This window comes from Macrobrachium nipponense, chromosome 2 (assembly GCF_015104395.2).
Source record: "Macrobrachium nipponense isolate FS-2020 chromosome 2, ASM1510439v2, whole genome shotgun sequence".
NCBI lineage: Eukaryota > Metazoa > Arthropoda > Malacostraca > Decapoda > Palaemonidae > Macrobrachium > Macrobrachium nipponense.
Genome location: NC_087201.1, coordinates 99,031,163 through 99,055,592, shown reverse-complemented (window position 1 = coordinate 99,055,592; position 24,430 = coordinate 99,031,163). Strand labels below are relative to the sequence as shown.

General features: G+C 36.9%; 1 protein-coding gene across 3 annotated transcripts in view; it reads right to left on the bottom strand.

The window, feature by feature from the left end:
- LOC135220839 (delta(24)-sterol reductase-like) overlaps positions 1-24,430 on the bottom strand; it is a 242,130-nt gene that overhangs the window by 133,027 nt on the left and 84,673 nt on the right. Inside the window, exons 1-6 of one of the 3 annotated variants that reach the window (XM_064258398.1) lie at positions 19,192-19,381; positions 11,084-11,289; positions 10,632-10,727; positions 4,336-4,548; positions 3,784-3,954; positions 3,390-3,581 (exon numbers count right to left, since the gene is read on the bottom strand). In XM_064258398.1, the coding sequence (XP_064114468.1) occupies positions 3,390-3,581; positions 3,784-3,954; positions 4,336-4,548; positions 10,632-10,727; positions 11,084-11,289; positions 19,192-19,375 (1,062 nt within the window). In that variant the 5' untranslated portion in view covers positions 19,376-19,381. Of the gene's footprint in view, positions 1-3,389; positions 3,582-3,783; positions 3,955-4,335; positions 4,549-10,631; positions 10,728-11,083; positions 11,290-14,398; positions 14,587-19,191; positions 19,382-24,430 lie in introns of those variants that run through there. The other 2 variants (XM_064258400.1, XM_064258399.1) reach the window with 2 other exon arrangements.

Sequence of the window (24,430 nt, the reverse complement as noted above, 5' to 3'; positions counted from 1 at the left end):
TTGAAAATGACTACATAGTATTTACAACTCCTTGTGGGGCCTCTTTTACAAGGCAATCGTAAATCTTAACAACTTATCTACATTTTTTTTATAAATAATTCTATTTTATTTTGTAAAATTATAATTGCAACTCACACAATATCAGTACAGATAAGAAATAAAATCAGTAACAAATTCTTAGCATATTTGTTGAAAAATATTCCTGTAAATTTACGAGAGCAAAGATTCAGTATCTTTTTATTTATTTGTAAATATTTTTCTAATATTTCTTTGCACATTCCTTTGCAAAATTACATTCACAACTGACATACTATTGTAAAAGACAAGAACTAAAACCAACAGCAGCCCTTTGGTATATTTATGAGCAGTACATTAGCCTCAGAGTCAAAATCACTACTAAGGTTGCATGAGCTGCCAAGTCTTGATTTTAGCCGATGTAAAAGTTGCCATGGGTGAATTTATGGGCTATAGAAGTATTGGCATCTCTTTCTTGCCCGATTCTTTCCAAATTGATGGCGCTTAATATTGCTTACCTAAAGGATCACTCTGTCCACCACCTCAAACCTGTTATTCCTACTCCTGAGAAGCTATCCATCCATTAAGGATTAATGCATCCAAGAACTGAAGTATCTCTGGAGGTGAGGTGCTTGGAGGAATTCCTCAAGGAGGCTCCTGCTGTCCAACCACTACATACTCCAGTCTTCATCTCCTGACAAGAGAGTGGAGATAATACTGATCTAGGAGCAACTGCATCTCTGAGGGTGCCAGGATTGATTTATCATCAAGATAATACAAAATATGTATCCTATATGAATGAGCCAAAGAAGATACCAGGGTGACAACTGACGTGACCATCTAAAGTCCCGTCAACTGTTCATAGCAAACAGCTTTGAACTGATAGACTGTCCTGTTATAGATGAAGTGGAGATAGTTCCAGAGTCCTGAAGGATGATTATCTGACAAAATACATCTTCCAGGTCTCCACAGACGATGCAGTTTACATCTTGTACCAAATCTGAAGGAAAAATTAATTCAAAGAAAAAATCAATGAGTGGTTTCCAGTCTTAGCCAGTTTATTCACTATGAAGAGCTGATTGTAAAACCTAAATAGAAGTCATCAACTTTCACTACAACCTTTTTATCACTGCTGTCACCTCTGCTGACAAGGTGACAAATCTGGATGAACCTGGAGAATAAGCTGGGAATGGTCATAATAGGAGATTGGCAATTGGAGGTCATTGAAGGGTAGCCTGTAACCCTTCAAAATAACACTAACTAATCCAAAAGTCTAGACCCTATTTCTGCCACATTCCCCAGTGGCATATCAGGCATGAAAGGGGAAAGCCAGCATTGCACTCTATTCCTTTCTTTTTCTCCCTACCTGCACCTTGCACACAGGTTAGACCACTATGATATTTGGAAGGAAGTTAAACTATGGCTCCTGCTTTGGTGAAAGAAAAAGAAATCCCTCTATCTTGAAGTCTCGACAATGTGAGGTTGTTCATTAATCTTCAACTGATAAGCCCACTTGCAGAGGGCAGTTCTCAGCATCCTTCTACCGATGTGTGAAAGATTTGGTAAGAAGTTCAAAGGAATGGCTAGGGCCAAAGAATTCTCTGATCCGGAGCTCAACAAATTAAACTGCTTTGGATCCCCTACATAAGTGGTGACCAGGGCAGAAATAATGACAGAGTTACTTTTGAAACAAAACCTAAGGTCTGCTCTATCAACTGGGTGACAACAATGAACTCTGGTCACTTCCCTGAAACCACTACACTAACAGATAGTTCTCATGACCTCAATAAAGTGCATCTACAATTGGCCTGTTGTGGTTCCATGGGTATGGGATACACAGACCCTACCGGATCTCCAACAAAATGAGGACTTTCAACCATGGTAGAAAGAGTTGACATCAACCTGACCCGATAACTGCTTGGAGGACTGTTAAGCTAAATTTCCCATTTTATTACATCAGTAACAAACAGCAATCCTCAGTTGGAAGACATTGGAGACTGAGCATGATTTACCAATTTGTCCTCAGTTCTAAAGCCAGCCACAGAATCAGATCTGCTGGAAATATTGCTTAAGCCATAGCAGCAAAACCTTATACTACCAACCCTGTGCTTGAACAGTACCTTAACCAGGAAGGTCTAGAACAGTACTGAGCACAGGCAAGTAGTCATGCAGGTGACATGTCATGCTAGGATTGTCATCCCTCTTCAGTGAAGACATCCAAGAGAAGCCTTGCAGGCTTTCTTGCAGATGGTAGCCTTCTTCTTACACTTCCTCTGGTACAGAAATAGAGAAGAGGAAGGTGTGGAGAAGGTGGATGAGAAAGAGTGAAGTATGGTGCAAGGCAGTGAGAAAAAAAGGGTAATTACATTCCAATAACACTAACAAAGCCTTCTTGGAACTCTTCCTCTCTGTCCCAAACTCCTTTCACTGACACAGTGATAAAGTAGCTACATACCCTGCTACACCTATAACTTTCTCTGTTCACTCTCTCCAATAAGTGAATCAGCACTCACCATCCTTTCCACAATCATACTCATAGTCAGAAACAACCATAATAACACTCAAGAGCAAAACCAAAGTTATAAACCAGGATATCATATCAGTGGAAAGAGATACTACAACAAACACAATAGTAGTACAGCTGAAAAAAAAGTGAGTGCTTGCAGTCAAACAAGTAGATGGTTCCCCTCACCAACCCACTGTGTTACCAAGCTTCGACACCCAAACCAGTTGTTGCTGAAAGTTATCCTCTTAAAACATAAGGGCTTGTGATTTTGTAGGAACAAAAAGGAAAATTTACAAAGGCAAGATAGGCAAAATAAAAATGCAAATAGCACAAGACCGGTGCTTCACTCAGAGTAAAGACGTTGAATGCTGTACTACAAAATATACCTCACTTAAGGAATATCTCTCACTCCTAGAGGAGCAGGATGTTCTTGGTAAAGTCATGGTTAGTGCCATTCATGGAACAAGTTACAGGCTATTATGAGGTAACTCACAATACCAAATGAGCACGTACTTCGACTTACAGCGGGGAATCCGTTCCAGTGCCATGCCATAAGTTGATTTCTGTCGAAAGTCAATTTCCAACTTAAGTCGGTTTTTTGCCATTATCAGCACTTTAATGGCATTTAAAATGCCATACCTTGATGTTGTATCAAGTTATAGTGCCGTAAGCGCCATTAATTTGATGCCTATTCTTGCCGTTAGCACAGTCAATAGTGCTTACAGCACCGTAACTTAACACAACATTAAGTTAAGGAACTCAAAAAGTGCCGTACGATCGAATTGCTGTAAGTTGGTGGCACTGCAAGTTGAGAACACACTATTATTATAAAAATGAACATACAATACCTCTTACATCATATACTCACTTTATGTTGCTCATCATCTGGAACATCAGCAAAGTTCCCAACCATAATGACAGCCTCTTCTTTATTAAAAATAGTGGCTTCAAGGTAATCTGGTGTACTTTTGTCTTTGTCTAAAGCTCCTGAAAGATCTCTCATCATATCACAATATTTCTTCTGACCTTTTACTGGAATGTACTCTAATTTCAGATGAGGCTGTAAAAGAGATATAATTCTGATTATAATTCCATCATATACTATGCAAAAAGAAAAAAAACATCTAAGGTGTATTGTACTCGCATTTTTCAATTTTCATTTCAATAAGGGCATCCAAAAGGGCTCTTGCTTGATAACCAAATTAGCATATTTATTTTTATCTTTATCAAGAGATGATTTTGCCACTAAATATTTTACCTACCTTAATTTTAATTATTTGAAGCTCCAAAGCAACTAGAAAACCCAAGGTGCCATGCGACCAAGGAAGTGTGTAATACATGTCACTATACTCATTGTCCTTTGTTACATGCACCAAAGACCCATCTGCCAGCACCATTTCATAAGTTACAATGGTTTCCTGATATAGTCCAACCTAATTGCAAATATAGTATATAAACAAGATAAAAATCATTAATACTTTGATACTAAATCATACCTTAATCCACATTCCTAAATAGGTATTATCTACATACCAAAGGGACAGAATGTGAATCAATTAAACCGTAACATTATTAAATCAATTCTTAAATGAATCCTAAACTGCACATGCTTCATTGGAAAAATGTCAAATTGCCATCATATATGACATCACTTTCTTGCTAGCAAAAAATATAGAGTAAAAACAAATTTACATCATAGCAATCATGGGCCACAAAACTTTGCAGTGGTATTTCTATTTAGATGAAAAATTAATTTTTAGAGGAACTCATAAAAACAGTTTCCCCATCACAAAAACAAATTTAACTTTTCTTACTTTGTGAGAATATGTAGTCATTCCAACACCCATGGCTAAGCCACCAAGAGATGCCTCTGCAACTTCTAAGCAAACTGCCAGGGTGTAACCACGTGGAACCAGATATTCAGTAACCTGACCAACAGTTACCATTGGTTCAACACGAATGGTCATACTGCTTGGCTTCAACTCCAGAATATCATATAGTGGGATGGGTATTTTGTGACATAAATCCTGATACAAAATACAAAAGGAAAGTACCTGGTTACTGATTGAAAAAATTACTACAGGCATACAAAATTCAAAGACACTTTTGTTAACATAAAAATCTGTTACAACTTATGTTCAATACCTAATAAGTTACAATGAGTCAAGTGACAACAATATTCTACAGTTGCTCTCTTGTAAATGAAGCTGATATTCAGTGTCTGGAAGGATAGAATTTCCAATTAAAATGCAAGTTCAGAATAATTTACATTTCTCAAAGATGCAAAAACCAAAAGTCTTCTATATGGACATACCTTCCAAAAAATTTGGTCTGGCTAGTGAGTGAGGGGTTGGGAGACCCACCCAGTCAATTAATTGTCAGCATCAATTTTTCCTCCCAAAGTTGTTACAGGTGAAATTATGATAATAGTCTTCAGATTTGCATATCTAAGAAAACTGCAAATTATCCAGATTTAGGTTTTGCTCCTACAAGCATACAAACCTTCATCTGTTAAAAGTTGATTTAAAAAGTGAGGCATATTGTCTGAAAAAACATGACTGGTCTTCGGTCTTCTTCCCACCAGGGAGTACCAGCTTCCCAGTAATTTACTGAACAGGGAAGGGAAAACATCTGTAACCACCTGTGCACATCTGGCAAATCTACAGCTGTTTATAGGAGCAGGTAACCATGGGTGAAGTGGATGGATTGAGTCAAGTTTGCATGGGGCCTCCTGTAGGAAGTGAGCTGTATATAATCTCTTCCCACCTCCTTTTCATACAACTAATCTCTCAAGAAAGTGTGTATACCTCAAAAGATGTAGAGATCTGGTACCCTGCAGGTGCACTCATCAGCCTATGGACAGAAACACATGCCTTTGGAGTGAATTCTTACAGATATGATGAAAGCCAGAATTTGCATTCTTGTAACCTTGATTTATGACATTCTAAAGAACCTAGTTTCTTATGAGTGATGGAAACACCAGCTCAGAAGACAATATGCAGTCCCCAGTTATCAGGTCTGGTTTTATAGGGCTTGTCTAGCGATGACGAAAACTGGATTTTCTGTGCTGATATGCACCGATCCCCGCTTCTTGGCACTGATCCCCACTTAACGGAAGCGCCAATCCCTGGTCATCGGCACCAATAACCAGGGATTGGTGCTATTGTCGCCGATTTTCAGTTATCATCTGGAACAGAACCCCCACAAACCCCAAGTTAATGTGCTGCTGCTTGCCCCATCCCGCTTGTTTAAAAGGAGACACAGATTGGATGTGTAACTCACCTGCTGCTGCTGGCTGGAGGAGAGAGAAAGAGAAACAGGATGAACCATTCACTCTTTATTCAATTAAACTCTGTGCTAACTAAGATTTCTGTCCAATGGAGTCCAAGCAATACACATGTTGAGCAACTACCACAGATCCTAGGATAAAGGTGTCCACGGACTTGTGGGTGATGCTCCTGAGGTACAGACTGGAGAGCAGCTGTCAATGACTTCCAGCACATCTTCCCCCAGCAATGACTGTCCTCCTCCAGACAAAATAAGAGATCTGGATGATCCAAGAAGAATGACTGGAAATGAGACCTGTCACAGACAAAGAGGAAGGTGTCAGTCCTTGAAAAGAAACCAAAAATCATCCTGAAGAGTGGCCTACATACCTGGCTACATGCTGTCAATACCACACACTTCCCAATGTTACGACAAGCATCTCCCCAATTTGTGGAACTAGAGAGGAAGATTGCCAGCCACAGTACTTCATTTTACCTACCAAAGCGAGAGTGGAAGATTACAATGAACAGAGGACTCCTGGCCCACCAACAGCGAAGAACAAGATTGATTGCTTGATTGGGCTTTGGAAGAGGACTGTCCTCTATTCAGGCCCAGTGCTGTTCAGCCACTCCCAAAGGCTTAGCTGTGTAGCCCTTCACAGACCCTGTAGGAACATTTAAGGAAACTACATACTGCATAATGGAGTCCTGAGCTGTTATTTTCTAATGCCTTGGTGTGACAGGACAGTCACTGTCTTTCCTCCTGATGCTAACAGCCTTCTGAACTTCTCCAAGTTTTCCTCAGAGTACACACTGAAAAAGTAGTTGGCCATCATGTCATACCAAGGGTCCAACCATGATAACGTTTGGAACAAAACCAAGGGAGCCTATTCTATGACCCCTTCTTCAACAACTGAGAAAGCAATCTATTCTGCATGAATCCACTTCAAGGCAATACTTTTCATCGGTCCATAGACTGATGATGGCCAGGTCTCTACATCTTTTGAGGTGTACACTCTTTTGTGGATGAGTTGTCCTACAAAGAGGACTTCTTAAAGTAATAGAGGTCTCGCCTGCCATTTCAGATCCTGGAGTTCCAGCACTGGGAAAGGAGCTGTTCTGTAGCCTTTGATTGCAGTCATTGACCTCAGCTATCACAAGAATATATAGTGAGTGGATCAGCACCCCTATCACTACACCAACAAAACAACTGGACCCACTTTACCTAGTATAGACTGATAGTTGGAAGCACAGAATGATGTTGGAAGAAATTATTGTCCACTTGCTATGCAGGTCCCATGCAAACCTACAATTTGACCCATCTACTAGTCCATCCACACCACACATGGTTACCTACTTCTGTGAAGAGCTGCAGATATGTCATCCCTTTGACTAGTGAGCAGCTCATGCATGACAACTCCTTAGCCTTTTTGCAATAGGCTGGCTGTGATTCCACCTTGTAAACAGGGAAGATGAGGAGGAGGAGGAGACAAAGAGAAAAGCAAAGAACACCTGTATTTCTTTGAACTCTTACGACAAAGATGCAAAAGCTGAAAGGAAAGTGGCCTTCATCATAATGTGCGATATAAGTCATCTGCAACAGTTCATATAGGACCACGGTGAGGCTTCTAAAGGCTAAGGAGAGGCTCTACTTTAGTGGCTAGATTAGGAGTTCAAAAACTTAGGAAGAGGTTGATGTAGCCTTTGATTGCAAGTAGATGTTGATAAACTCTACTGCTGGAGCAAATGAATGAAGTCATCATTAGCAATGACAAGGATAAAGACATCGAGAGGATCAGTGCCCCTACCACTATACCAAAAAAGAACAGACCCCATTTTGCCTGGTAGAGGCTAATGGTTGACAGTTGGCCAAAATTGGCCATAACTATGACAGCAACTTAAGAAAAGCCTTGATCTCTGAGATTTCCCATATTAATCTTTTGGCAAAGGTGCAGGGTGCCAGAATTTTTGGATATATTTTGTTGTCTCTTCCCGGTGAGTAAGAATCTGGGATGATCCACTAGCGAGAGTAGAAGATCTGGGTAACGAACCTTATCTGGCCACAGAGAAGCAATTAGCATCATCCTGGAATAGATGGAGGTTCTGAGTTCATATCAGCCAAAGAGCCTTGCAAACTTCTGAACCTGGCAACCCCTTCAAAGGCCAAATTTTCTGTCCTTTGCTGAGATAGTCAACAATCAGTTTGCTATCAACATAAAAAGTATAAAATGACAAATTTTCTAGGACAATTTGTATTTTTCATAGCTACAAACCTGAGTTCTTAACAATGGGATAATTTTCTAGCGCCTAGCTGGATCCAGTTAAATTGCAGATGAAAAGCAAGGAATCTTGTGAGATCTGGCAATGTGTGCGTATATCGGGTGAAAAGTGGTCAAGGACCATGCACCCATGCTACAGCATTCAGTCTTTCCCAACCCAGGAGGTCTTTAAGAAGAGAGAGGGGTAGCTAGAGGTGGGCAGTACAACATTAAGACCTCAGGTTTGTAGCTATGAAAAATACAAATTGTCTTAGAAAATTTGTCATTTGTTCATACGTGAACAAACCTTCATCAAGGAAGGGAAAAGACAAAGTACAAGAGTTTTTTTATGAGTATGAGAAGTATTGTAGACAAAAGTTTGGGGAGAATAAAAGTGTGTGGATGAGGCAGATGGGAGAATTCTTGGATGGATGGTTGAAGATGTGGTATAGCAGTATGTGTGAGAGTGAGCCAGGGTATGAGTCAGTCAAAGTGATAGGGATTGGGCAGGTGAAAAGAATGAAAGGGAGTGTGGTCTATAATAAGGACAATAATTTGAGGAGGCAAAAATGAAGGCTGGGGAAGAAATGGGCTTATAACCCACAGGCTAGAAGTATTGGCCAGAAGGAAGTGTGAAGAGGAAGGAATTGAGAAAACAAACACCTCATGTGGAGGTTCTAGGCCAACATCCAGAGAAAATTAGGTACTTTTGAATGAGAAGAAAGTAAGTCACAAGCGTTGGTTGGGGAAGAGCTTAAATTGGGAGGATGTTTTAGAGATCCTAGAAGATGTGAGAGTGGGTGGTGATGATCCAAAGGAGATGTATGTTGAGTCTGAAATGGTAAATGGAAGGATATAAGGACACTTTGGTGAGTGAGGAGTATACAAGAGACAGGGTGGAAAGAGGAAGAAAAACTGTGCAAGTGAATGCAGGAAATAATTGGAAAAGGAGCTGGAGCAGAAGCCAAGAGAGGTTTAGGAGAGAAAATGTAAGTAGAGCAAATTGGAATATGAGGGGAAGTCAGAAGGGAATGAGTAGTAGTGATAAAGAATCGTATTTGGCTTTTGTTACTAGTCTCGTACATAAGCTAGTTGCACTTGAGTCGAACATGATAACAAGTCAACTAAATTACAATTCAATATACCAGTAAGTCAATATCCGCAATAAAGTCTTGTTACCAAATAACATAACAGAATACTTGACAAAATACAAAGCCAAAGGCTACCAAAGGCAGAAAAACACCGATGAAGAAATGGACGAAAATCAAAATCAAGCTAACCGCTCACAAGGGAACTTCAGTCGAGAGCCAGCAGAAAACAATTGACGACTCTCACATGTCGTTCCTTCCTTACCCTGAAAATGGGCAGGGCCAGTTAACCTACACAAACTACCAATACTGCAAATTTCAAAATCATAAGCTGCTGGTGAGTGAAACTTTAGGCAATGTAATTACTTGGAAAGTTACATAACAACTAAATTTCTATGCCATGAGAGATTGAATTCCTGTTTCATTTAGTTTCTTTGTACAATTGTCAGATATGTGTTCAAATGATCTCACTTTAGTATTCTTAGAACTACAATGTTTTCCATTTGCTATCATCTAGTCATCAGAGATGGTAAAAAGTTATCTATATGGGTTCTAGAGGTTGTCAACAATGTCATGATTTGCCAAGAGATTCAGGAGGAGGAGACACTATAACCACATCCATAGTTTAAGTAAAATGAGAAAAAACTCTAAAAATCTCAAAAAGACACCACCAGCATTTCACATATGACACCAACAAGATATGACTTCCAATGTCCACTCCTTACCCTACCCAGAGAGGGTGCTTTCACTATATATATGCATTCCAGTATACTACAACCATTAACATAATCACCTTAGCAGGCAAGTTGGACAAAATGTAGTCCTATCCCCAAAAACTACCCACACTTAAAAGTCATGGGACAGTTAGAAATGTTTGTTCTAACCTAAAGATATAAATATGCCATATCATATTGATATCTTTCAGCTCCAAACAGTATCAGATGGTTGACAAGACCACTACAGCTCCCACTATTAGCTTTGAAATTGAGCTCCACTCATCTCTTCATGATAATCGACAAGAAAAAGAAGGCATTTGAGGGGTTGGATAACAAGATGTAAGGAAGCAAAGTAAATCAAATGGAGTAAAATATTTAAAAGAGCTATTGTACTAAGGGAAACACCCACAGATGCACAAAGAAGTAGTAATTACAAAGGTTGGATAGGAATATGGAAGAAAACTAGTGAAATATGGAACTGGATGAAATAGAGAAAGTGAGAACATAGAAGTACGTATGTACTAGCTTTTAGTTTTGCTAAGAAGTAAGGATCTAAGACCAGAAGGCACTTCTCCACAAAGGGCAGACCATTACGAATCACACCCCCACCCTCCTCTCCCTAACAACAATGGCAGCAGTATTATATTTAGTATATTTCTAAAAGGTAAATGGTCTGAGGTATCATAATACAATAGTAAACATTCTTAGAAAGTTTCCTAAATTATGAAATGAAATCTTTTGAAATTACTGATAAACATAAATGAAAAATTAAAACCCCCTACCTTTCTGAAAAAAGTTGTGGACAGGGACTGCCAATTTGGACGAGCAGTGCACATCAATTTCTTTTCATCTTTGGGTAGTTTGTTCCACTTCATGATCTGAATTGAATAAAAAAATTCAAAGTGGTAAAATAAAATCAAGAAATCTATACAGTAAGAGGTAAAAATCTTTACAAAGAAACCTCTCTCCCAGTGGTTGGTCTTTGGCCTAAAATCTATACGTATATGTATTCTATTCCATTCGTCTAAGTGCTCAAACATTAAAAATAAATATAAAGTATGTTTTTCTTTTTTCCTCTAACTTTGAGTTCTACATGGCCACTGATAATACATGAAAATTTATAGATATATACTGTATAGTACAAAGAGCAAGTGTTACTCTTCCAACTGAAAAATTTGGACCTCAATCAGGCATGAGCATACCGTTATACCTATAGTACAGTACAATACTATACCTTGTTTTGAATAGCTTGAACCCTTTCATCATGTTTTTCAGGGGCTGAAACGAACTTGCGAAAGACCCAGTGACGTAATTTCATGAAGTAATCAAAAATGAGGGAAAGAGGCAATACTACCAACACAATAATCAAACCCCGGTGGTCTTCCATCCAGCGGGCAAATTGCCTCTTCCAGCTGATCGTCTGACTCATCTTTACGCCTACTGTAAAAAGAAATTAAAAAGAAAATAGACTAAAATCAAAGTTATCCACATGAATCAAAAGAACATACACCATTAATGAATGGTTCATTAGTTGTCTTATATTATGCCAAACACCATTCCAAAATAAAGAAGCATATAAATGTTTATACCAAAGAACTCTAGTAGTCTCTTCATTTGCTGAAAATGAGCAATGTAAGAATAAATTATATACAAGAAAAATATATATGTAAGGCAACTCATAACTTATAACTCTCATCATGATTAAATTTTACTCATCTCCTCTTCTCACAAGTTATAACCTTCTGTACAGTAATATACTGTTATGTATTATATCTCCCTAAAGCTAGAACACTCATGCACGAATAAAGCCTATCAATTATCATAAATCTGAATGAACTACCATGCACAGATAAGAACTGAAAATATAAAAGGCAAAAATTGTCCCACACTATTCATCACCATCATCAATCAAGCAACTTGAAAGGTTTTCTTTTCTGGGGTTAGACACATAATGAGTTCACTCTGGTGCACTTTCCACCCAAATTAACATTGACAGCAGTCAAAGTGCTGGATTCCCTTTCCTCATGGTTTTTAGGTCCTCTCCACTAGTCAGTGTCCTATCACTTCCATACTAATCTCTTCTCTCCCTGACTTATGCACCTAAGCCACAAATCTTCGAATATACAAATAATTTTCTGTCCTCTGAACAGTACATCTTGTTGATTCTTCTTCTGTTAATCTCAGAATTTTGTAGACCTGTCTTCTAAAAGCCTCTAGTGTCTTTCTAAGACCTCAAACTTGCTGTATAAAGAACCGAAAGAAATGCATAGTCAATTTTTGCCTTACTTATCAAAGGTACTATATTTGCTAACTACTTACTGGGTCAGCAATATCTTTCCACATTATCCACCCTGTACCAATTGGTGATTCTTTTGAAAACAAATGAGATTCATATGTAATTAAGAGTTCATACTACCAATACTCACATTTATCAAAGTTAAAGACTACTGTGCTCTTTGGTTAGCAAAAGGTACCCACCTTGGCAAGGTAAGTAAGCTTGTATTCCCTCCTTTACTTTTTTGTAAGAATCTTTGGCCAAATCATGAACACTGCCTAAAAAGAGTCCCTACAAAGATATACATACTTGTTTTAAAAAAAAGACATCTTCAAGAGGTATGTATTCTACTCAAGTAAAAATGGCTCTTTATCCGATACAAAATTTACTTTGAATCAGAAACTTGTACGTACTTAAAATTTTGATCAGTACTATATTTTTCTAGTCTAAAATTGGAAAATGTTGCACTTATTTAATACATATTCTAATCAGAGCCTTTTAGTTGAGAAAATTTGTGTGCAAGCTGGAAAAATCACCAAGTACCATCTATAATTTACCATAGAGTGGAAATCGCACAAAAGGTATCAATCTAGATAGAATGAGAGTCTGATAAGGTTCATTTCATACAAGTGATGGTGTAAAGAGAGAGAATCCCAACCCCACGTAGGAGGAACAGTAACACACAAGACACATTACAGGTCAGGCAAGTCGAGTTATATAATCACCAAAGCTCTATGATCTAGACATGCTACACTCTACATTCTACATAATCCCAAGCTTTACATAGTGCTGGACATGCACACCTACTACATCTAATGTAGGTGTAGGTAAGCATGTGGAATTACATAGGCAACAGTGAGCCTCAGTGTTTATCATACATCGCTAGATGAATGTGCATGGGAGATTTTATGTAGTAATACCCTTTGAAGAAACTGGTGAACACCTTTTGGCCTTCCTCCACTGCTTCTAAAACTCTCATATCAGTTTCCTGGAGCTGATGGCTGTCCTTTTGTCTCTTTAAAAAAAATCAAATCAAACTCAAACCTGCAGAAGAGACATTTGGTTGGTTCTAGACAATATGACTGCATTGTCCTACATCATGAGGTTAGGATGATTCCTACCTCCTCTTAATATGAAAATGCTAGCCATCCTTCGATGGCACAAGCAAGGAAGTGGCACTTGTCTGCAATTCACCACTCTTTTCAGAAAATAGCTAACATGCTTCCACACCTAGAAGTGGACTTGTTCGCCACATATGAGAATCACAAACTGCCAGTCGCGCAATAACAAGAGATGGCTTCCTACAAATTAGCCAAATAGGCATTGGTTCCTATTATTTTAACAATGGGCGATGGTTCCTTTTATTTTAATAATGGGCAAAGACAAAAATTCCAATACTGTCCGCTGTTTCATTCCAGTCGTTTACAGATCCTTCTTCCTGAGCCAAGACTTTTCCGGGTAGTAGATTTTTAAAATATTATCCACCGTAAAAATTATTTGCCCAACATTGCTAGGTATCTAGGCAAAAACTACAGACTTCATAGATCTGGCAATGCTAGTATGCATGGAAGATATGGTTAGATTATATCAATACCAAGAGCCCAGTCAGAAATTCTTTGCACTACAAAGACCCGTTGTTGAAAGGTTTCAATGACTTGGTCCCTGAACAAGGTGCTTACACTTTGATCAGCCCCCCTATTCAGTGGACCCAATACAACCACAACTTACATGCTTGATTGCGTTAGCATCAGGAACTTGTATTAGCAAACTGGGTTCTCTTAGACAGGGACAATACATCATGCAAATGGCTGACCCTTAATTATTATTGTCCTCTGGCCAAGAACGAGATTCCTTTAAGAAGGAAATCTCCTATTTTAAGTAAACTAGATTTAGTATACAAAACATTATGCCCAGTTCAAAGCCTAAAGGTCACGTCAGACATCCCAGAAAGTCTGTTTTTTTCCTACACTCTAGCAACACTATTGCCACAAGCTCGAACAAATTCGACTACACTGTGTATCCGTAGGTGGCATTTGATAGTCTTCAACCATAGGTGCTACAGTGACAAACCTTGGGTCTTCCTAACAGGTGGGTAGGCTAGCTATTGCTGGGGAACCATACTCGGCATGCTTAGAGAAGTTACCAAAGAGCTTCACCCTAAAAAAACATGAGTTCGCACTTAGTTTCTTGTTCTTTGCTACCAAACCTCAAGGTATCTGGAATAAAGAATTGTTTTCAGGTTGTTCAGATTAAAATTCGATAAATTTTCATCACCTGTCAATTTCTTTGTTAAGCTCCTTGAGAATGAGATAGCCAGTACGCTATATAAAATCAGGTTTTGATGTGGGAAAAACCTATTTTTGGTAGTTGCTGTTGAGTCCTCAAAACCATCTCACTTCCCTGATGAAAAGACATGGGATTTGGCTAAGGGTCATCCTGTATTTACCAACAGAAAGGTATGGCTTCATGGTCAGTGTTTGGTCATATGTAAACATATGACAGCGCATACATACATAGCCACTTCTTCTTCTTGTGGGTTTGGATGTAGATAAACTGGGTTTTAGCATTCACTGAGGATACGAGAAAGTGCCCTCTTATCCCGAGTCCATTTATTCTTTATCACGTTATAATGTTCATTATCATGACACAAGACCGGCTAAAAGAGAATTCTTTGACGTTAGTCTGGTCACCATGGAGCTCTGGATAGATCATGGAAAGGGTTAACTCCTTGAGGACTCAACAGCGACTACCAAAAATGGGTATTTCCTACGTCAACACCTGTTTTTTATATTATACAATGTTCTGTAAGGTACTTCTTTATTTGTTTACAAGAATTTTACTATGAATGTTGGTCATTTGTATGGTTAGCAGAAGCTGTTAGTATGTACTGCTGTAAAGGCTTTATAATTTATTAATGAGGTTAAATGCCAAGGTGACCTTCATGCTTTCCCAGCCATTACTATTGCACACTGATATCCATGCAACACAGTATTACTTATATTTTATGTATTGTGAGCATTGACTGCAGTGATTTCAGACCAGATTTATTCTTTTTTTCTGCTTACAAGTAATAATCAAAGATTCTAAGATTTATCTTAGTTAGTTATCTTTATTTGTGAAACTATTTCTCAGTTTTTGTACTGGGCTTGCACAATTTAATTTACCACAAAACTTACTCTTGATATTTGGCTTGGCTTTGGTCTCCCACTCTTCACTGAAAGTGCCTTTGATACTACATATTACCAGGAATCTTCTTCCACCAGCCTTATCCCTAAGCTACATGGTGCCACTTCTCCCTGTTCTTACCTATGCAGTGGCTTGTCTGCCATTCCCATTACTGATGTCTCCTCCCATATGTAAACATTTAGTAATCTATGTAACTGCCATCAAAAGCCTTATACATTTAATAACAGCCACTCCAGCCTTCTAAACAAGATTCTAAACAAGAATACATTTGCTGTCTGTGAAGGGGCTGATCCATGTCATAACACCAATCCACAAGTTTGGTGGCTCCATGCCATGAACATGAACCTGCTAAGACTGCTCACTGGCCTCTCATGCACCTCCTTCTGAGCACTGTTCCAGATATAAGTCTAATCCTCCATGGAAGTATGTAAACTTTCTTCAGGTCAAAGCTGTTTCCAGAGTTGAACTGATGACAGGAGCTGCAACTAAAGCGAACCCTAAGGTTGCATCATTTCCACAAGCCTTATTATGAGCTGCACCAGTGACAGTATGTTAACAGATATCTCCTGTATTGGGAGGACAACCACTCTAGGATCATGACTGATAAGGTGCCAGGACTACAATCTCAGCCATATCAACAGAAATCATGGTCCAGTGCTAGGAACACTGCCACACAGCTAATAGTGCCACACTAACATTGAAATGACAATTAAGATAGTGATTCAAACCTGGGTCAGGAACTCATTAGTAGATCCACTCCTTGTCCATTGATCTGTGACTTGATTGCAAATATGTGACTCAGCTATGGATCTGTAACTCATCCCTATCTCTGTAACTTGTTTACAGACTTGTGCTTTATTGCTGATGACTAGTTCTACCTCAGATCCATGCTAAGAATAACAATCAGGGTTACATCAGTAGTCACACCTTTGATCCCAAATCTCACCCATGTCAGAACCAAGAGAGTGCCACTGGCTTCTATAATGCTGACAGCTGTTTAACCAAGGCCAGACTAGTGGTTATGCACACAGCATAGCTGTTCTAGCAGCCATAGCACATACAGGTGCCATCACAGCTTTCTCCCTCTGCAGCCACATTACTACTTGGAGAATTGTAACTCAAAGAAAACTACAATCCAAAACACTTTTAGTGGCCAAAACATGATAATAGCAGCTCCACCTTTCATGATATTGCCTGCCCTGATACTGGAATCATCAAGGTGAACAGAGCATTGACTTGTTTTGCCAATCCTCTCTTGGAATTTTAACAGTGTTAACCATAGCAAAGCCTAATAGCTTTTCTTGTTCTCTGCTAAATCCAAGACATTTGAGCTTCAAAGTTCAGTTTTTCTCAGAATGGATATCATTCTTGAAATGTCAACTTTTTCTTTGTTGGTCCTGAGAGGACCATTCTATGATATCTAAAAGAATGTAGTTTACAGATGCCTTCATGATAACATAAAACATGAAGTCCTGATGTCGGGTAAAACTAAGATATACTTCAACTTTTTAACCTTCTTCTTTTCTGCCAAGAGATGGTGAAGCCTCTAGATGTTAATCCTTGTAACCAGCTTCTTCCAAAATGCTGTGACATTTCCATGAGTTTGCTGCATAAGAACCCCAGATACACTAACTTGGTTTCACCAACGTTATAACCCTCAGTTCCACCTCACCAGATTTATATAAACTTTTGATATGTAATAATATGGTCTCCATTCTCTTAAGAGTAAAATTAAAACCCATGGTCACGGCTGTTCATTGCCATAAAAAATCAACCTTCCCATAGAAAGGGCAGGCCTCCTGACATGACAGACATCATCATCAAAACAACTGGAGACAGTCATAAATGATAAAATGATAGCAGCAGCTCAATGGGCCTTCCTGAAGATGATTTCCATCAGGCCAACATGTAGTTACTACATGCTTATTGACACTGGAGTCACCACAGGGACCTTATGGCAAAGCTAGTGGGATCATGGAACTTGACTATAAATTATAAGACTATTTGAGTTCAATGGAGATCTTTTCTGCCAGTCCTACTCACTAATTTTCCACTCACTCCTGTCAAGATTGTTGATCTCCTGAATCCAAAAGAGGTAGCTAAATTTTCATGGCAATCAGAAACACTACTTATGTTGTTAAAACCTAATGAGATAAGCATCTCTTCACAAAGCCCATTTGAGGCAGGAGTCCGGGGGATGTTCTTCCTTCTTTGTCCACCATACATAAAACCACCATCTAAGAAATAAAATAAAACAGAAAGAATGACTCCCTTCCTACAAGCCCTCTCTCTAAGGAATAAACATCATCTCTGCAGGCAATTGCTTTCTCACATGACAACAATTGTGACCTCTTAGTAATATACAATCTCCTAATAAGCATCAGTCCCTTGACCTTTTACTGCTGTCAGTCTGTGTAATAGTAAGCCAGTCATGAGTAGATGAGCTTACTAAACATCACCTTACATTCAACATAATAATACTGTCACTTTTTTTAGCACTAAATCCTACCCTGTCACACATGTAGTTCACTGTGTTCATCACAGTTACAGGAGTTCATGACCTTGTTAACATATGCCCAAATGCTGTAAGTGCTGGCTCTTTGTCTTAAGTCTTTGAATGCATCACAGTTAATGGATGTGACAGAAACCTGCACAATTAACTTTTTGAAGATGTTGGCTCAATTTTATGTATGGTAAAACATTGTTTTTTTCTCATAACTTGTCATTTTGAGAAAGGTACCCACTGAATACTTAAGCAAGTTTCATCCAACTCTGCTTATGTCTGAAAAAAGACACAGTTGAAAGCATAAACTTTCTTCCACTTTTCTTCAAAGAGATAATAATCATCCTTTGTAAATCAGAAATACTAATACTTGAATGATCTACAATACCAAAACACATTAAAACTGAAGTAAAAAGAGATAACACGATGTTGCTAAAAATAATCGGTCAAAGAATGTTTTGTAGTACCTAATTGAAGACTTGCATGTAAAACGTTTTGATTGGTCAGGCACTTTTTTTAATAGTTCTCAAGGCATGCATTCATAAAATGGCTGAAATATTTAAATTAATCATTACCAGTACCAACATTTAATACTAATCTACAATTCATTCACTTAAAATACAGTATTTAAAGTAACTTGTAAGTGTTTACCGTGAAAAATGCATTCCAGTTAATGTACAGTTATCTTCATCTTGCAATATATACTACGTACAACTAAATTTTATTTACATTTATTCATAAGGGTAGTTCCTGTAAATGATAGAGTACTATAAACTGCAGAAAACAAAACAAATAATTTCAAGCTAGAATATTCAACAACCATTAGAAACACTGCTAACCATAAATTTCCTATTATGAAATACAAACAGTACATATTCACTGTATTATAGGGGACCATTGTTACTTATTAAGGTAATTCTGTAAATGATCAAGCTTTGACATTTTTAATGATTTTAAAAAAGTTGTTGAAGCTATGAAGAAAAGCAGCATGGTGGATGTAATTAAATACAGTATTATATTGGACATGACGAGACATGTTAAGTTACAATAAGACAAAGAAATGGAGGAGGGGGATGTTTCATTTAAAAAACACAATAGTACTGTAGTACTTATCAGCAAAATTTTACAAAACCAGTTTACTGCCCCTATCAAAATTTTAAGCAAAAGGCTGCATGGGAATTTAAAATACTACATTCCAGATATTCTCCATAGTATATGCAAATATAGTTAAAAAGAAACAATTTAATAAGTCAAAGGTAGTGAAAAAATCTAAATCACCAGCAGAAAAATTGGGTGTGCCAAATATCAGAATAAAAATGTTTAAAAATCCATTAATATCCTATTTAGAAGCAATGAAAAAAATTATGTTAAGCTTTACCATAAATGATGCAGATGGCACACACCCCTTCTGTGTGAGGGTATACAACGCAAGAGGCAACTTTTAGCAGGGCAGCTGTAAATCTAGCATTGAGATAACTTATCTGATTGAGATTACCAGATAACCATCTACAGATTAAATTGTCAGGTGCTATGGTTAAAGAATATATAACCATGCATTTCATAACCCATATCAGCAATTCTTTACCTGCAAAATAATACAGTATTTGATTAATGGCTGAGTTCATAGCCACTCTTTTCACTGAATAATCTAGTCATATCTTTATATGGAACTCAAAGTACTGTAATCATCAAAAGATGCTTTAGTATATTAAAGTAGCTCAGATTACCTAACTACATAGCCCTTACCAGACAGTACACAACTTACAGAGGCCATTTGCATAATTCTTATGTAAACTGGATGATGATAGTCAAACATAATTGTAAATTAATAAGGATATGGATTTCAAGCAAAGTAGTATAACAAAAATAAATTTTTTTTAGAGTGAATTGTATTTTTCCTAACTATACAAATCTGAGGTCCATTACTTTAATAATTACCTTCAGAGAAGCTGGAAAACAGGCATTAAACTCTTGAACAAGGTCGTTAGGCAGTAACTATAGTCCGGTAGGCGGGAATACCCGCCCGCCCGGATGTAAACATTCCAGTTTGCCTTTTGGCCCAGGTTTCAGATTGAGGAGTTTCATGAGGTGAGCCTAATTTATAAATTACATTAGGTTTGTATGTAGATACTACAGTCAACCCCACATATTCGCAGACTCACCTATTTGCAGATTTTTCTTTGGACCACATCTACCCATTATTCGCGGGAAATTCACCGGTTCGCAGGTTTTTTAATGATAAATATTCACTAATTAGAGTATTTTGAGGTTATTTTCATGACTAATACTATTTTATGATACAAAAATTATTTACTAATTTTCAAATATTAATATGGATTAATATACAGTATTGTATTAATAAGTTTAAATATCACATAATATAAAAATTTTCAAATATTAATATGGATTAATATACAGTATTGTATTAATAAGTTTAAATATCACATGATATAAAAATAATCATTCTCTCCCTCACTCTCTCTCTTACAGAGATGCATGTTTTTGTATGATAAATAAATGATTTACTAATTTTCAAATATTAATATTAATGTAAATAGCAATAACAATAATTCATTAAAGAAAATACTATGGTGAATTAGTAAGATTTTGGTTTATAAATTGAAAATTTATGTAAGAATGAAGGAAAAGCCATTCTACCCGCATCTTTCTTCTTAGATCTAGGTACTAAGCTGAGCTCCAGAGTGGTCAAGTATGTCACGTAGTGTGACAGGAGGGGGAGCGAGTTGCCCACTAACCTTCGCTTAATTTTTCTCTCTCCACTGAGATGAGAGATTTTTATGGTACATGTATGCATATGTTTTTAATATTTTCAATTAATAATAATAATAATAATGAAATTACAAAATTCATATATGATCGTATTTTAAAGAAATACCATAATCTTTCCATTTCACTCTTTTAAATAAGGATAACTCTCTCTCTCTTGCCCCAAGATACGTATAATATAATAGTTGTAACTCTCTCCCTCTGCTTTGGCTGAAGGTGTTAAAATTGTATGTACATATATTTAAGGGTACTACTACATTTCATGATAAATAACAATTTGACAGTATACTAATTTTCAAATAATATTAAGTTTAATGAGATTAAACAATAACAATAAAATATTTCTTACTTATGTATGTTTATTTGTTTTGTAGTATGATAAATAAATGATTTGCCTAATATCTAATTTTCAAATATTAATAAGATTAATGAAAGAAATACCAATTCCCACCTAGTCTTCGAGAAAGGAAGGCGGGGGAGTAAATGACAGTTTGATATACGTAATGGCTGGCGGAGGGGGAGGAGTCGTAGAAGTTACTCTTTCTCTCTTTTCATTATTATTCTCTATGTCTCAGAAATAATTCATAATTTCACTTTTGATAGTAGGATATAGGATGTTGCCAATTCCATGCTGTGTGTGTGTGTGTGTTATTGGCTGCACATATCTCAAAGAGTAATACAGTAGGTAATAAAATAGTATTTTAAGTATATTTGAAGTAGGATGTCATTTAATGTACTACGTCTACATTTGGTATTTGAACTTTCAAGACAGGCAGTTATAAGCATTTTGAGGGGTTGTAAGTATTCGTAAGTTTTAACTATTTTTGGGGGGCGGGTGTCCGGTATACATCCCCCACGAACAGAGGGAGTCCACTGTACATATAGCTAGGAAAAATACAATTTACTTTTAAAAATTGTGGTTTGTTCCTACACTATATACAAACTACGGTCCTTTATTTAGGAAGACTCAATGACTGGAGTTCGGCACACCTGGGCTACTCCTCCCGGGTGAAAGAGTGAGGAGTACCTTGCCTCTGACATATTGATTGAAGTATAGGAACTGCAAGCTCAAATGTCTGACTTCTGGACCTTTTCAGATGAGTGAGGAATCGTAATTCATATGAAATAAGGCTAGTAAGAATATTAAGAGTCGGAGGCAGTTAGGTAAAGACCTGAACAGGGGTTTACCTTATTGCCATTCTCTCCTTCCTTCCCTTGCTAAAGGAGTTAAAGGATTAGGATGTCTCAAAGACTTGTTAGTCCTTCCGTGGAGACATCTTGTGCTCACTTATCTCTAGGAGCAGGTTTTACTGTTCATTCACAGTGTCCTAATTATTTAGTCTAGCTTTCTTTTAAACTCTTCCACACCGTTGCTGTTTACAACTTATAGTGGTAGTTTATTCCATGTGTCACATATCTTGTATGTAAAGTTCCACAGTGGGATGTGTTGTAACTCTTCAGTTCTAGTTTCCATCCATTATTTCTTGTCTGGTTTTCGTTTAACATAAATAGGTTACTGTCTACTTCTGTTATGCCTTTGAGTTTTTTAAATGTTTCTATTAGTTGGCCTCGCAATCGTCGTGTTTCCAAGACATACATGTTCAGGCTCTCTAGCCGTCTTCGGTAACCTATTTGCCTGATGGATGGAATTAACTTTGTGGTTCTTGCTTGTACCCCTTCTAATCTATTTATGTCTTTTCTAAGTGTTGGTGACCAAAACTGTACAGCATACTCAAGATGAGGTCTAAATATTGATGTGTGGAGCTGCAGCACCGTTTCCTCGTTTCTGTATTTGAACTGCCTCTTTACGTATCCCACATCAACCCTCCTCCCTCCCCCATATCCTCCCCTTCTCCCTGACTTATCAGACATCGCAAATGCCATGTTGGCTGACAGCAGTGTTAAGGAAAAAATTTATTTTAAAAGTTCACCTCACTGACAAACGAGGCTTTAAAATGCAAATGTTTATAGAACATTTTCTTTCATTTCTCGAAATATTTGCATAAACACGTGTTACACCCTGTATATATATACATATATATATATATATATATATATATATATATATATATAGAGAGAGAGAGAGAGAGAGAGAGAGAGAGAGAGAGAGAGAGAGAGAGAGATATATATATATATCTATATATATATATATATATTATATATATATATATATATAAGTATATATATATATATATATATAGAGAGAGAGAGAGGAGAGAGAGAGGGGAGCATTGAGAGGAGAGAAGAGGTACGACAGAGAAGAGAAGAGGAGAGGAGACGAGAGAGATATATTATATATAGATATATATAGATATAAATATATATATATACGATATATTATATTAGATAGATATATATATATATATATATATATATATATATATATATATATATATATATATATATATATATATATATATATATATATATATAATATAGATATAGATATAGATATATATATATATATATATATATATATATATATATATATATATATATATAGATATATATATATATATATATATATATATATTATATATATATATATATATATATTGTGAGGTATCGTTCAGTTGTTGAACAATCGTTTGTCCATGGTGGGTTGTTGCCTCCTTACTTGTTCTGTCGTCTTAACTTGAAGTTCGACAGTCGGGTTTAGTATGGCAGCGAGTCAGGTCCTCAGCAGCATAGCAGCATGTAGGCGTTTGCAGCGGGTATACCTTAATTGTTGGCTATAGTAGCAGGAGGATGGTTAGATGATCAAACCATGGTCATCTGTGGGACGGATTTGTTCCAGTTTGGCAGCAGACGATTCGGCCGTAATTGCCTATGTGATGGATGTGTTGCTCCCGTTAGCTGTTTTGACAGCTGGGTCTGTCTTTGTTATCTCTATGGAGATTGTTTGCAGTTTTTACGTACTGTGTAATGCTACCTGGATTTACGCTATTTTGGTGCAGTGTGTTTATTTTTGCTGCTGATTTATTATTGTATTATTGGTATGCTGCCTGTTTAGTATTGTTCTTACTGCCTGTTTATGGTTATTATTTGCTTATCTATATCATTTATGATGTATGTTGATTATTTATGCTGTTATTTATTCAATGGTTTATGCTGCGTGTCAATTAGTTTTGATACAGCTAAAGTGTTTTTGAATTTGTAGTTAATTTTGTCTCCAGTTTATATTTTGACTTGACGAGTTTTTGTAATTAAAGTTTTAATTAAATTATTATTATTATTATTTTATTATTATTATTATTATTATTATTATTATTATTATTATTATTATTATTAAATAACTGAAATTATCAATAAACATTTTACATACTAGTACCATAAAAATTCTTTCATCTCGGTAAAAGAGAGAGAGAGAGAGAGTGTTTATCTCTCTCTGTTCTCTCAAAAAATACTTATAACGCTTCCAGCGAAGAAAGGGAGGGAGTTACCACTAGGACACATTATTATTCTTATTGTGTGGCAAAGAGAGAGAGAGAGAGAGAGAGAGAGAGAGAGAGAGAGAGAGAGAGAGAGGAGTTAACCTTAATTAAAAGTGACATGGATAGATTAGTACTTATTGTATTTCTTTACAGTATTCTTATTATTATTATTATTATTGTTATTATTATTATTATTATTGATTATTTTTTTATTTGAAAGTATTAAAAAACAAATAGTACAAGTACATAAACAAAAAATCTCGAGTCTCAGTAAATGAGAGAGAGAAGAGAGAGAGAGAGGGGGGGGGGGAAATTTCAAGAACCACGTGATTGCAACACTGCAGCTCTTCCCCCTCCGGCTGTCACAGAACTTGATATATCTGACAGTTTTAGTAC